Source organism: Amblyraja radiata, chromosome 20 (genome assembly GCF_010909765.2).
Source record: "Amblyraja radiata isolate CabotCenter1 chromosome 20, sAmbRad1.1.pri, whole genome shotgun sequence".
Taxonomy (NCBI): Eukaryota; Metazoa; Chordata; class Chondrichthyes; order Rajiformes; family Rajidae; genus Amblyraja; species Amblyraja radiata.
This window is the reverse complement of record NC_045975.1, coordinates 43,900,840-43,912,690: the sequence shown is the minus strand read 5'-3', so window position 1 is coordinate 43,912,690 and position 11,851 is coordinate 43,900,840. Positions and strand designations below refer to the sequence as shown.

Below are 11,851 nucleotides of genomic sequence, written 5' to 3'. Positions count from 1 at the left end.
GATCATACAGCGCAGAAACGGGCCCCAGCACAATTTGTCCACATCGACTAATTTGCCCCATCGAAGCTAGCCCCATTTGCCTGCATTTTGCCCATATCCATCCAAACCTTTCCTATCCACGTACCTGTCCAAGTGTCATTTAAAGTGTCTGAGGAAGGGGCTCGACCCGAAACGTCACCTATTCCTTCTCTCCATAGATGCTGCCTCACCCGCTGAGTTTCTCCAGCATTTTTGTCTACCTTCGATTTTTTCAGCATCTGCAATTCTTTCTTAAACAAGTGTCTTTTAAATGGTATTATACCAAATGTTGCTTTACATTCATCTGGACACATATGGAAAATTATGAATATCACCACTAGTCTTTATTCATCTACTTTCAGAATTATTTGATTGAAGAATTTAGCCCTTGGGAAATATATTGTGTCATCTTTTTTCCCCATTCAGAAGTACAGCTGTCTTAAATACAAGATATTCAACATCATTTACTGGTTTATATTTCCTGTGCTGTTTCATTTGCCCTTGGCAGCAACCAGGACACCCCTTGTTCAACAGCGGAAAGCAGAAAGCATGTACATACGACAACAACACGATTAGACACATCGACCCTCTCCTCCCTGCCTCAATCTCAATATGAGCTGAGCACCTCTTCATTCCCAGTCACGTTATAACTTAAATAAGTTCATGCCAAATGAGACAAAAAGCAGATAAATTAAAAAGGCAAGAAGTTAATTGAATAATTTAAAACTGTTTAACTCTTAAAATGAGTCCTGATGTCAAAAATCTTTCATCACCCAAAATAAAATTATTCCTGCAATGAATTAGCAGACATGACACACATTTCTGACCAGAACAATCTGAATATGTTTCAGGAATGACATAAAGGTTAGTAGTGGACAGACTAATGTACTGGACTTCCCCGCTTGTTCTGACTCAACATGCTTGGGATGTTATAGCTGCCTCTTCACATCGTAAGGGTTTGTTTTCCTTTTTAAGACAATGTTTCATTTCAAAGATCCACGCAAAATCACAGTAAGTGTTTAAAAATGACCCAAGTAGATTAAGCGGAGAATTGTGGCGTCCTTTTAAAAATTAAAAAAAACGCAAAACAATTCCACGTCTCAGAAAAATATTTTAAATTAGGATCCAACATTGGATTTGGGACCTCGCTGCGATTTTGGTCATTTTGTAGAGTAACATGTACGATACTGAGGTTGAAATATATCTTAATACGATCTGCAACCAAGGTGTCAAAGCAAAGGCAGCGAGATTCCCTTTGAAGCACAGATGCCACACTGAATGGTGAGGTTCCACTGTCCCCTTCATTCACAAGCCAGCTTGCTGTCGAAGCTCGAGAGAGCTATTGCAAAGGCTTGCAGTGCACACATTGGGTAGTTGTAATCCATGGTGAAGACATCTTCTGCCACCCGGCCAAACTGCATCACAATATAATCAGCTGGGAAACAAGCAGAGCAAACAGCTGGGTATTTCAAGATTACATTTCTTTGCATCTTTAAACTTGAGTATTTACTCGTTTATTAAAGTACTTGTGTCGGGCTTGATTGTATTCATGTGAATAGAGAGATACAGTGTGGAAACAGGCCCATCGGCCCAACTTGCCCACACCAGCCAACATGTCCAGCTACACTAGTCCCACCTGCCCGTATGGTCCATATCCCTCCAAACCTGTCCTATCCATGTACCTGTCTAACTGCTTCTTTAAAGTTGGGTTAGTCCCAGCCTCAACTACTTCCTCTGGCAGCTTGTTCCATACACCCATCACCCTTTGTGTGAATAAGTTACCCCTCAGATTTGTATTAAATCTTTTCCCCTTCACATTAAACCTTTGTCCTCTGGTCCTCAATTCACCTACTCTGGGCAAGAGACTCTGTGCACCTACCCGATCTATTCCTCTCATGATTTTATACACCGCTATTAGATCACCCCTCAGCCTCCTACAGTCCAGTATTATCCCATCTGACTGGACGGCATGCAAACAAAAGCTTTTCACTACACAACGTGTCGATAATAAACCAACACTGATCTATGCGCGGCCATCCTCCATGGGTTATTGTAAACTTGCCGCGATGGATAGCTGGCAGAGATACAGGACTGTAATCATTCAGAGTTACATTGAGCATACAACAGTACAGCACTGGAGTGAGACCTTCAGCCCACAGTGTTTGTGCCAAACATGATGTACAGCTGAACCGATTTCTTCTGCCTGCACATAATCCATATCCCTCCGTTCCCTCCACTTCCATGTGCCTATTCAAAAGCCTCTTAAACTCCACTGTAGTATCTGCCTCCAGCACCACCCGTGGCAATAGGTTCCAGTCCTCCACCAACCTCAGTCTAAAAAGCCTGTCCTGCACATCTCCTTTAAACCTCCCCCCTTTCACCTTAAAGCTACGCCCTCTAGTGTTGCACATGTCCATGGTATATAGTTTATATAATAAACCATGAGAGATCTGTATTAAAGGAATACAAAACGTTTGATAAAGTACAGCCAAGAATACATATCAAGATGCTTGTTAGCTTAATTTGTTTAGCTAAGAAAATGTTTTCTTAATTTGTCAGATTTTAACTTGTTTTAAGTCATGTCCATGTTGGTAATGAGCAGAGTTTAGCTTGATGCTTAATTGACCACAGATGTGGGGGGGGAGGGGAGGCAGGGAGGGGGAAGGGGGAGGGGAGGCAGGGAGGGGGGAGGGGTATTCCCTGACTTATTAAACAACAGATTAATGTAATGCAGCTTTCAGCAACAATATCTGAGGGAGGTTTAAATACAAAATCTGCATCCTTAGTTACACAGAATGAACGGGGTGGGAATGGATTTAGTAATCATAATCATACTTTATTAGCCAAGTATGTTTTAAACATACGAGGAATATGAGAATATTGAACAGTCTTGATTAGTAATCCAGTTTTCCTCACCACACAGACAGCAGGAGATCTGAAGCACAAATGATCACAAGGGCATGGGCTGTGGTGAACTATATCGCCAGTATCTCTAGTAACTGCAGCAATGTTGTAAATGTGTTTGTGAAGTGGCCGATGGTTTTACAAGACTAATACGATGTTTAATCCTTCATTGTAGAGTAATAGAGTGAAACAGCATGGGAACAGGCCCCCCGGACCAACTTGTCCATACTGGCCATTTACATGGACAAGTCCCATTTGCCTGCATATGGCCCTCTAAATCCACCAGTCCATTGCATTCTATCCATCTGGTACAACGTTCAAGTTACCATTCATTGTAATTATTGTTCCCACTTACGGTCATTATCATGTATAACCTGGAAGTTCTTCACCGAAGCCTGTGTAACCCGACCATGGAAATTAAGGACGTAAGATTGTGTGTCATCATTCCACACAGGGGTCTTGTTGTGTAGCTCGATGACACTCTCTGTGTTCTTGTTCTGCCAGCGTGCCAACAAACTTTCATGCTCCTGGGTGAAAGAGGGAGAGGGAGAGGGAGAGGGAGAGGGAGAGGGGAGGGGGAGAGGGAGAGGGAGAGGGAGAGGGAGAGGGAGAGGGAGAGGGAGAGGGGAGGGGAGGGGGAGGGGAGAGGGGAGAGGGAGAGGGAGAGGGAGAGGGAGAGGGAGAGGGAGAGGGGAGAGGGAGAGGGAGAGGGAGAGGGAGAGGGAGAGGGAGAGGGAGAGGGAGAGGGAGAGGGAGAGGGAGAGGGAGAGGGAGAGGGAGAGGGAGAGGGAGAGGGAGAGGGAGAGGGAGAGGGAGAGGGAGAGGGAGAGGGAGAGGGAGAGGGAGAGGGAGAGGGAGAGGGAGAGGGAGAGGGAGAGGGAGAGGGAGAGGGAGAAAGAGAGAGAAGAGAGAGAGAAAGAGAAATATAGTAAGACTTTGCAGTAACCATTGATTAGCACCAACACTATTTGCAATGACTGGATAGCACACAATAAGAAGTTTTTCACTGGACCTCTGTATACGCGAGAAAAATCTAAATTAAACTAAGAAGAACATCTTATCTACGGTTGGGGAAGAGAATTGAGTTTTGGAATCCATGATTTCCAAAGTACTCCACACAGAAGGGGAATTTAAAGAATATTTGATTGCAAGTGGCATGAACAAATCTAACTGTAGGCTCGAGCCCATCACCTCTGCAGTGGGTACCTGTTGTCAAGGGAGAAATAAAATAAAATACTTTTACAATAATGAGATGATTGTCACTGATTGGTAACATTGATATTGTTCTAGTTATCAGAAATGTATCGCAACAGAGCCTTCCTTGGACTTAATCACATAGATTGGGTACGACACAGTGGCGTTGCGTTTGAGTTGCTGCCTCACAGCGCCAGAGACCTGGGTTCGATCCTGACTACGGGTGCTGCTTGTACAGAATTTATACGTTCTCCCTGCGACCAAGTGGGTTTTCTCCAGGTGCTCCTGTTTCCTCCCACATTCCAAAGATGTGTAAGTTTTCGGCGTTAATTGGTTTCGGTAAAATTGTAAATTGGTCCTAGTGTGTAGGATAGTGCTAGTGTACGGGGTGATCGCTGGTAGGCGCGGACATTGTGTATACCATGCTATATCTCTATTCCGAAGTCTCACGATTTGGGATCCTTATGGGCCTGTCCCACTTAGGCGATTTTTCAGGCGATTGCCTGCAACTGTCAGAGTGGAACACATACACACACACACACACACACGCACACGCACAAACACACGCACGCACGCGCACAAACACAGACGCACGCACGCACACACGCGCACGCACACGCGCACACGCACGCACACACGCACGCACACACGCACGCACACAGCTTCCTTCGCCAGCCCGTTATGCAGGCAAGGAACATAGAAACATAGAAAATAGGTGCAGGAGGAGGCCATTCGGCCCTTCGGGCCAGCACCGCCATTCATTGTGATCATGGCTGATCGTCCCCTATCAATAACCCGTGCCTGCCTTCTCCCCATATCCCTTGATTCCACTAACCCCTAGAGCTCTCTCTAACTCTCTCTTAAATCCATCCAGTGACTTGGCTTCCACTGCCCTCTGTGGCAGGGAATTCCATAAATTCACAACTCTCTGGGTGAAAAAGTTTTTTCTCACCTCAGTCTTAAATGACCTCCCCTTTATACTAAGACTGTGGCCCCTGGTTCTGGACTCGCCCCACATTGGGAACATTTTTCCTGCATCTAGCTTGTCCAGTCCTTTTATAATTTTATATGTTTCTATAAGATCCCCCTCATCCTTCTAAACTCCAGTGAATACAATCCTAGTCTTTTCAATCTTTCCTCATATGACAGTCCCGCCATCCCAGGGATCAATCTCGTGAACCTACGCTGCACTGCCTCAATCACAAGGATGTCCTTCTTCAAATTAGGAGACCAAAACTGTACACAATACTCCAGATGTGGTCTCACCAGAGCCCTATACAACTGCAGAAGAATCTCTTTACTCCTATACTGAAATCCTCTTGTTATGATGGCCAATATTCCATTAGCTTTCTTCACTGCCTGCTGTACCTGTAAGCCAACTTTCAGTGACCGGTGTACAAGGATGCCCAGGTCTCGCTGCACCTCCCCCTTACCTAACCTAACCCCATTGAGATAATGTAGAGTGAGGGCTTCACTTTAGATTGCTGACTGCTGCCTGGTCTGACCTCTTATCGTCTCCGACATCAACAAGCTAATTAGCTGACAAATAAGCAAAACAAAGTTGTTCCCAATAGATGAAACTGTAACCTAGGTAAACAGAACGGTGGCACATCGAAGAGATACTCTCTACTTTGTCAGCAGAATGAACACACAGTTTCACTGAGTCACCAATTGACCTGATATGTTAATTAAAAAAGATGTTTCCCACTGGCCAAATAAAATATTAATGGTTCATCGTTAGTGGTGAATTTCCCTTATCTGTGGCATTTTATTTCTTCTCAAGCACTAACAGTAACAGCTTCCTGACAAACAGTGCCTGTAATGGGCACAGTTCCCAGCCCGCTGGGACACACTGCTGGTGCAGCTGCATGCATTCACGGTGCCTGCATCTTGTTATAAAGAGAATTACAGCTTCCAGCTGACATTCAATGTCATTAGTTTTCCCCTAATGAAAATATTTCACATAATCATGGAGAATACCAGTTGCTAAAACAATTGTAGAATTGACAATGACACACACGCACTCACACTCACACCCACACACTCACATGTCCAGTTTATGCACTTTAAATGGTCTGATCTCATGCCTTATCCCAGGGCTGCCAACATTGGGTGAAAATTGAGAGTGAGGAATTGCTAGGGAGCCTAGCGATCGAGGTGGGGAGGGTGTGGGAGGAGGGCGTCTCCCCTCCCACGGCAGTGAGCTTTTGCATTTTTCAGCTTGAAATTGTGCAATCTGGTGCATACTGTAGCGAGTCTTTTAATTTACACTTGAATGCAACATTTATGCTTTAAATTGGATAAGGTATGAATAAGGTTAGGCTAAATTACATTGCTAATTACATTCCACAGTAGAGCCAGGCTCTGATCAACATATTCATGTATGGAAATCAGATTATAATTCATGCTGTTATGCATATATATAGAGAGAAAAAAACATAGAGACATAGAAAGAGGAGTCGGACGTCCATCACTGTTCTGCACAAATAAATTAATCAACCTTACCCTTTGACTCTAGAAACAAGATGAAAATAATGCCACATATTCAGCCAAGTATATGGTTCAATGAAATTAAGATATATATGTAAAACATATATATGGAATCAGGCCCTTCGGCCCACACTGACCAGCAATCTACCATACACCAGTTGTATCCTACATGCCAGGGACAATTTACAGAAGCCATATAACCTACAAACCTGCACCTCTTTCGGATGTGGGAGAAACCGGAATATCCGGAGAAAACCATGTGGTAATAAGGAGAATGTACAAATACTGTACAGCCAGCACCCGTAGTGAGGATGAAATCTGGGTCTGTGGTGCTGTAATGCAACTCTACCGCTGCGCCACCGTGCCACCCCGTTAAATTATTTTTTCTGTAATATATTTATTATGGTGTCTCGTCAATAAAGATGAACACATGATTCTGATTTCTGCCCTTAGTTGGATAACACACATCTCCAGTCATTGTGTTTTATGGCTGGTTTTCAACCTCTTCAGTCTGAAGGTCTCTTCCCGAAACAGCACCATTCTTTCTCTCCAGAGATGCTGCCTGTCCTGCTGAGTTATTCCAGCTTTTTGTGTCTATCTTCAGTTTAAACCAGTTCCTTCCTACACTCTTTGTTATGCGAAATAGGTCAAATTCTCATAATATTATTCACCTCAGCTAAATCTTTTCTTCACCTCCGTTGCTGCAGAGAATACAATCCCAGTTATCAAATCTTTCTTCAAAGTGAAAAAAAAATTCCAGCCCTGCCAACGTCTTCATAAATCGCCACCGGATCCTCTCCAGAGCGAGTCTTTTAATTTACACTTGAATGCAACATTTATGCTTTAAATTGGATAAGGTATGAATAAGGTTAGGCTAAATTACATTGCTAATTACATTCCACAGTAGAGCAAGGCTCTGATCAACCCTTTCTACAATGTGTCATAGTCTTAAGGACCTGTCCCACTAACGCGACTTTTCAGCGACTGTCTTCGACCTTCAAGCTCGAGGGCATTCGCGTGAAAAACCTTGAGCTGGATCGACCGTCTGCGATGAAACCACGAGCTGGATCGACCGATCGCACACACACATCGCAAAGGCGGGGGCCAGGGAAAGCGGGGGAGCGCTGTCTGAAATTCACACCCGCGATGAACAGGAGGTAAAAGATGGTTGGCACAGTTGACGGTAAGTCCTTTATAGAGCGTGGAGAGTGGGGGAAGAGAAGGGGAGAGGAGGGGGGGGGGGGGGAGAAGGAGTGGAGACACTATTAAGAAGCTAGACAACTTTTAATAAAGTTTAGCGGGCATTTAACATTACAGGTCAGTTTACTAACCTTTGTTTTCTCAACGAGCTTTACCTTTGACTACCTTCGATTGCCTTTGATTACCTACGATAGCATTACGACCTACTACGACCTACCTCGACTAAATCTACGAGTAAAATAATATAGATTTTTTTCCATGGCGACCTTTTTTTACTCGCGGGCATTTTTCAAAATGTTGAAAAAAATGCCGCAACCTAGCTGAGGCCTCGAGTACGCGGGGACTACTCTCAAGCATGAAGGAGAGTTACAAAGACCTCCTAGGACCTCGTGTTGACCATGCTGCGAGTATGAATCAAGGGCAATCTCTTCTAAACTCGCCAATTACATAGAAACATAGAAAATAGGTGCAGGAGTAGGCCATTCGGCCCTTCGAGCCTGCACCGCCATTCGATATGATCATAGCTGATCATCCAACTCAGTATCCCATCCCTGCCTTCTCTCCATACCCCCTGATCCCTTTAGCCACAAGGGCCACATCTAACTCCCTCTTAAATATAGCCAATGAACTGGCCTCAACTACCTTCTGTGGCAGAGAATTCCACAGATTCACCACTCTCTGTGTAAAAAATGATTTTCTCATCTCGGTCCTAAAAGACTTCCCTCTTATCCTTAAACTGTGACCCCTAGTTCTGGACTTCCCCAACATCGGGAATAATTTACAGTCTGGAAGCAGGCCCTTCATCCCAACTTGTCCATGCAGGTCAAGATGCCCCATCTAAACTAGTCCCATTAATCTGCATGGCCCATATCCCTTTAAACCCTTTGGGGGAGCATTTCCCTCTCTCCCAACCCCTCCTTCCCCCCCGCCCCCCGGGGATGCAGGCCGGCCCAGGTGCTCTGTGTTGAGCTGGGGTCCGGGGGAGGTGAGGGTCAGTGACCCGGGGGTCGGGCATTGGAGCGGAGCCTTAGCCCCAGATTCTTCCCCACGGCTCCGAAGGCGGCACCGGTGAGGGTGGGAGGTGTGAGCGGTGCCTCAGGGGTCGGTGCTGGGACCCGCACCCGTGTCTCACCTATCACACCATCTGCACGGGAATGTGTAGGTTAGTTTAGACTCTAAACCAAAGATCTATGATCTTTGCTCTGAACAAAACTACTTTTTTACCCCAAAAATTATCCCGCGGGCCAGATTGGACCCCTTCGCGGGCCAGTAGTTTGACAGCCCTGCTTTAAACCAATGCCCTCTAGTTCTTGAATCACATATCCCGGGAAAAAGACTATGCATTCACCTTATATATTCTCACTCTACACCTCCATCCCCCACCAGGATGGCCTCGGAGCCCTCCGGTTCTTCCTCGACCAGAGGAGCAACCTATACCCAGCCACTGACACTCTCCTCCGCTTAGCGGAGTTGGTCCTCACCCTCAACAACTTTACATTTGACTCCTCCCATTTCCTCCAAACACAAGGCGTAGCTATGGGCACACGCATGGGCCCCAGCTACGCCTGCCTCTTTGTCGGGTACGTTGAACAATCCTTGTTCGAGACGTACCAGGGCCCCATCCCCGACCTCTACCTCCGTTACATTGACGACTGCTTTGGTGCCACCTCCTGCACCCACACACAACTGACTGACTTCATCCACTTCACCACCAACTTCCATCCGGCACTCCAATACACCTGGACGATTTCCGACACTTCCCTACCATTCCTTGACCTCACCATCTCCATCGCAGGGGACAGACTCCTGACCGACATACATTACAAACCCACTGACTCACATGGCTATCTGGACTACACGTCTTCCCACCCTGCCCCCTGTAAAGACTCCATCCCCTACTCCCAATTCCTCCGCCTACGCCGCATCTGTTCCCAGGATGAGACATTTCATACCAGGGCATCGGAAATGTCCTCGTTCTTCAGGGAACGGGGATTCCCCTCCGCCACCATAAATGAGGCTCACACCAGGGTCTCATCCATACCCCGTAACACTGCTCTCTCTCCCCATCCCCGCACACGCAACAAGGGCAGAGTCCCTCTGGTCCTCACCTTTCACCCCACCAGCCGGCAAATACAACACATAATCCTCCGCCATTTCCGCCACCTCCAACGTGACCCCACCACTCGCCACATCTTCCCATCTCCCCCCATGTCTGCCTTCCGCAAAGACCGCTCCCTCCGCAACTCCCTCGTCAATTCTTCCCTTCCCTCCCGCACCCCCCCCCCCCCTCCCCGGGCACTTTCCGTTGCAACCGCAAGAAATGCAACACCTGTCCCTTCACCTCCCCCCTCGACTCCATTCAAGGTCCCAAGCAGTCGTTCCAGGTGCGACAAAGGTTCACCTGTATCTCCTCCAACCTCATCTACTGCATCCGCTGCTCTAGATGTCAGCTGATTTACATCGGTGAGACCAAGCGTAGGTTGGGCGATCGTTTCGCCGAACACCTCCGCTCAGTCCGCAATAACCTACCTGACCTCCCGGTGGCTCAGCACTTCAACTCCCCCTCCCATTCCCAATCCGACCTCTCTGTCCTGGGTCTCCTCCATTGCCAGAGTGAGCAACAGCGGAAATTGGAGAAACAGCACCTCATATTCCGTCTGGGGACCTTGCGTCCTTATGGCATTAACATTGAATTCTCCCAATTTGGCTAGCCCTTGCTGTCTCCTCCCCTTCCTTAACCCTCTAGCTGTCTCCTCCCACCCTCCCATCCGCCCGCCCTCGGGCTCCTCCTCCTCCTCCCCTTTTCCTTCTTTCTTTCCCCCCCCCCCACCCCCCATCAGTCTGAAGAAGGGTTTCGGCCCGAAACGTCGCCTATTTCCTTCGCTCCATAGATGCTGCTGCACCCGCTGAGTTTCCCCAGCAATTTTGTGTACCTTATATATTCCACTCATGGCTTTTACTCAGCTCTAAAACAATTGTTGCTTTATTTTGAATTTCCAGTAGCTGCAGATTTTGTTTCCATGAATGACAAATGGAATCATTAGTACTGCAGTTACATTGCCGTTTTAAATAGTGTGCGATGGGCCTAACACAATCAAATTGTTCGTTCTTTACTGGAAACCCACCGACAGAAAACTATTCTCATTGGTCAGTGCGGAGAAGATCTGGAAGCCTTGGGCGAATTGAATTGCTCGTGACTTTATTTATATATATTATTTTGAGCATGAGAAATTCTGTGATTGGCGTGAGAGCGTGAGAATTTCACTAAATGCATGAGTCTCACGCTCAATGCGTGAGAGTTGGCAGCCCTGCTTATCCCCTCAAACTGGTTTGGGCTCAGCATTTGGGTGAAGGTGATGCACTGAAATGTGAGCTGGAGTCAGATAATTTTGTTGTGGGATTTCACCAATCCAGAACCCACGGAGGGACGGTGCCCCAGGCAGCTGTGTGAGCATTCCTCGCTCACCTGAGAGCAGTTCAGAAGCATCGTTTCTGCCTCGCTCTCTGGGCTCGGGATTCAGAGTGAAGCAACAGGCACAGGAGGTGTCCACGTACCACAGTTACATCAGTAGATGACCCATTCTCCCCCTGGCCCTCTGCACCATCCGCATCCTTTTCTGCCTCGCGTTGACTTCTGATGAGGTTCATAAGTGATAGGAGAAAAGGGGCCATTTGGCCCATCAAGTCTACTCTGCCATTCAATCATTTCCCTCTCAAACCCATTCGCCTACCTTCTCCTCATAACCCCTAACACCTTGATCTAATAGTCCTCAGTGCAAAAGTCTACTTTCTCCCATTCCCCTTGACTCTTCCACTGAGAATCTTTCCTTTTCCCTCTGTATTCCCAGCTCTTCAGCAATCCCATGGTTACAGTTACCACCCATGCAGGTTTAGGCTCCATTGGCTGCATGGTCTGCAGGTTTCTCTGATGCAAACTAAACAATCCCATTTCTGCTGCTAATAAAATGTCTATTTTTCTACTCGCCTGTCTCTTGGTCTAATTCTATTGATGACGGGCTGTGGGAGCTAGTGATTATTCACAAAG

General features: G+C 46.6%; 1 protein-coding gene across 2 annotated transcripts in view; it reads right to left on the bottom strand.

The window, feature by feature from the left end:
- Positions 1-203: 203 nt before the first annotated feature.
- LOC116984358 (tubby protein homolog) overlaps positions 204-11,851 on the bottom strand; it is a 66,977-nt gene continuing 55,329 nt past the window's right edge. For both annotated transcript variants that reach the window (XM_033038511.1, XM_033038512.1), the window contains 2 exons: positions 3,278-3,449; positions 204-1,453 (listed from right to left, as the gene is read on the bottom strand). In XM_033038511.1, the coding sequence (XP_032894402.1) occupies positions 1,320-1,453; positions 3,278-3,449 (306 nt within the window). In that variant the 3' untranslated portion in view covers positions 204-1,319. The remainder of the gene's footprint in view (positions 1,454-3,277; positions 3,450-11,851) is intronic.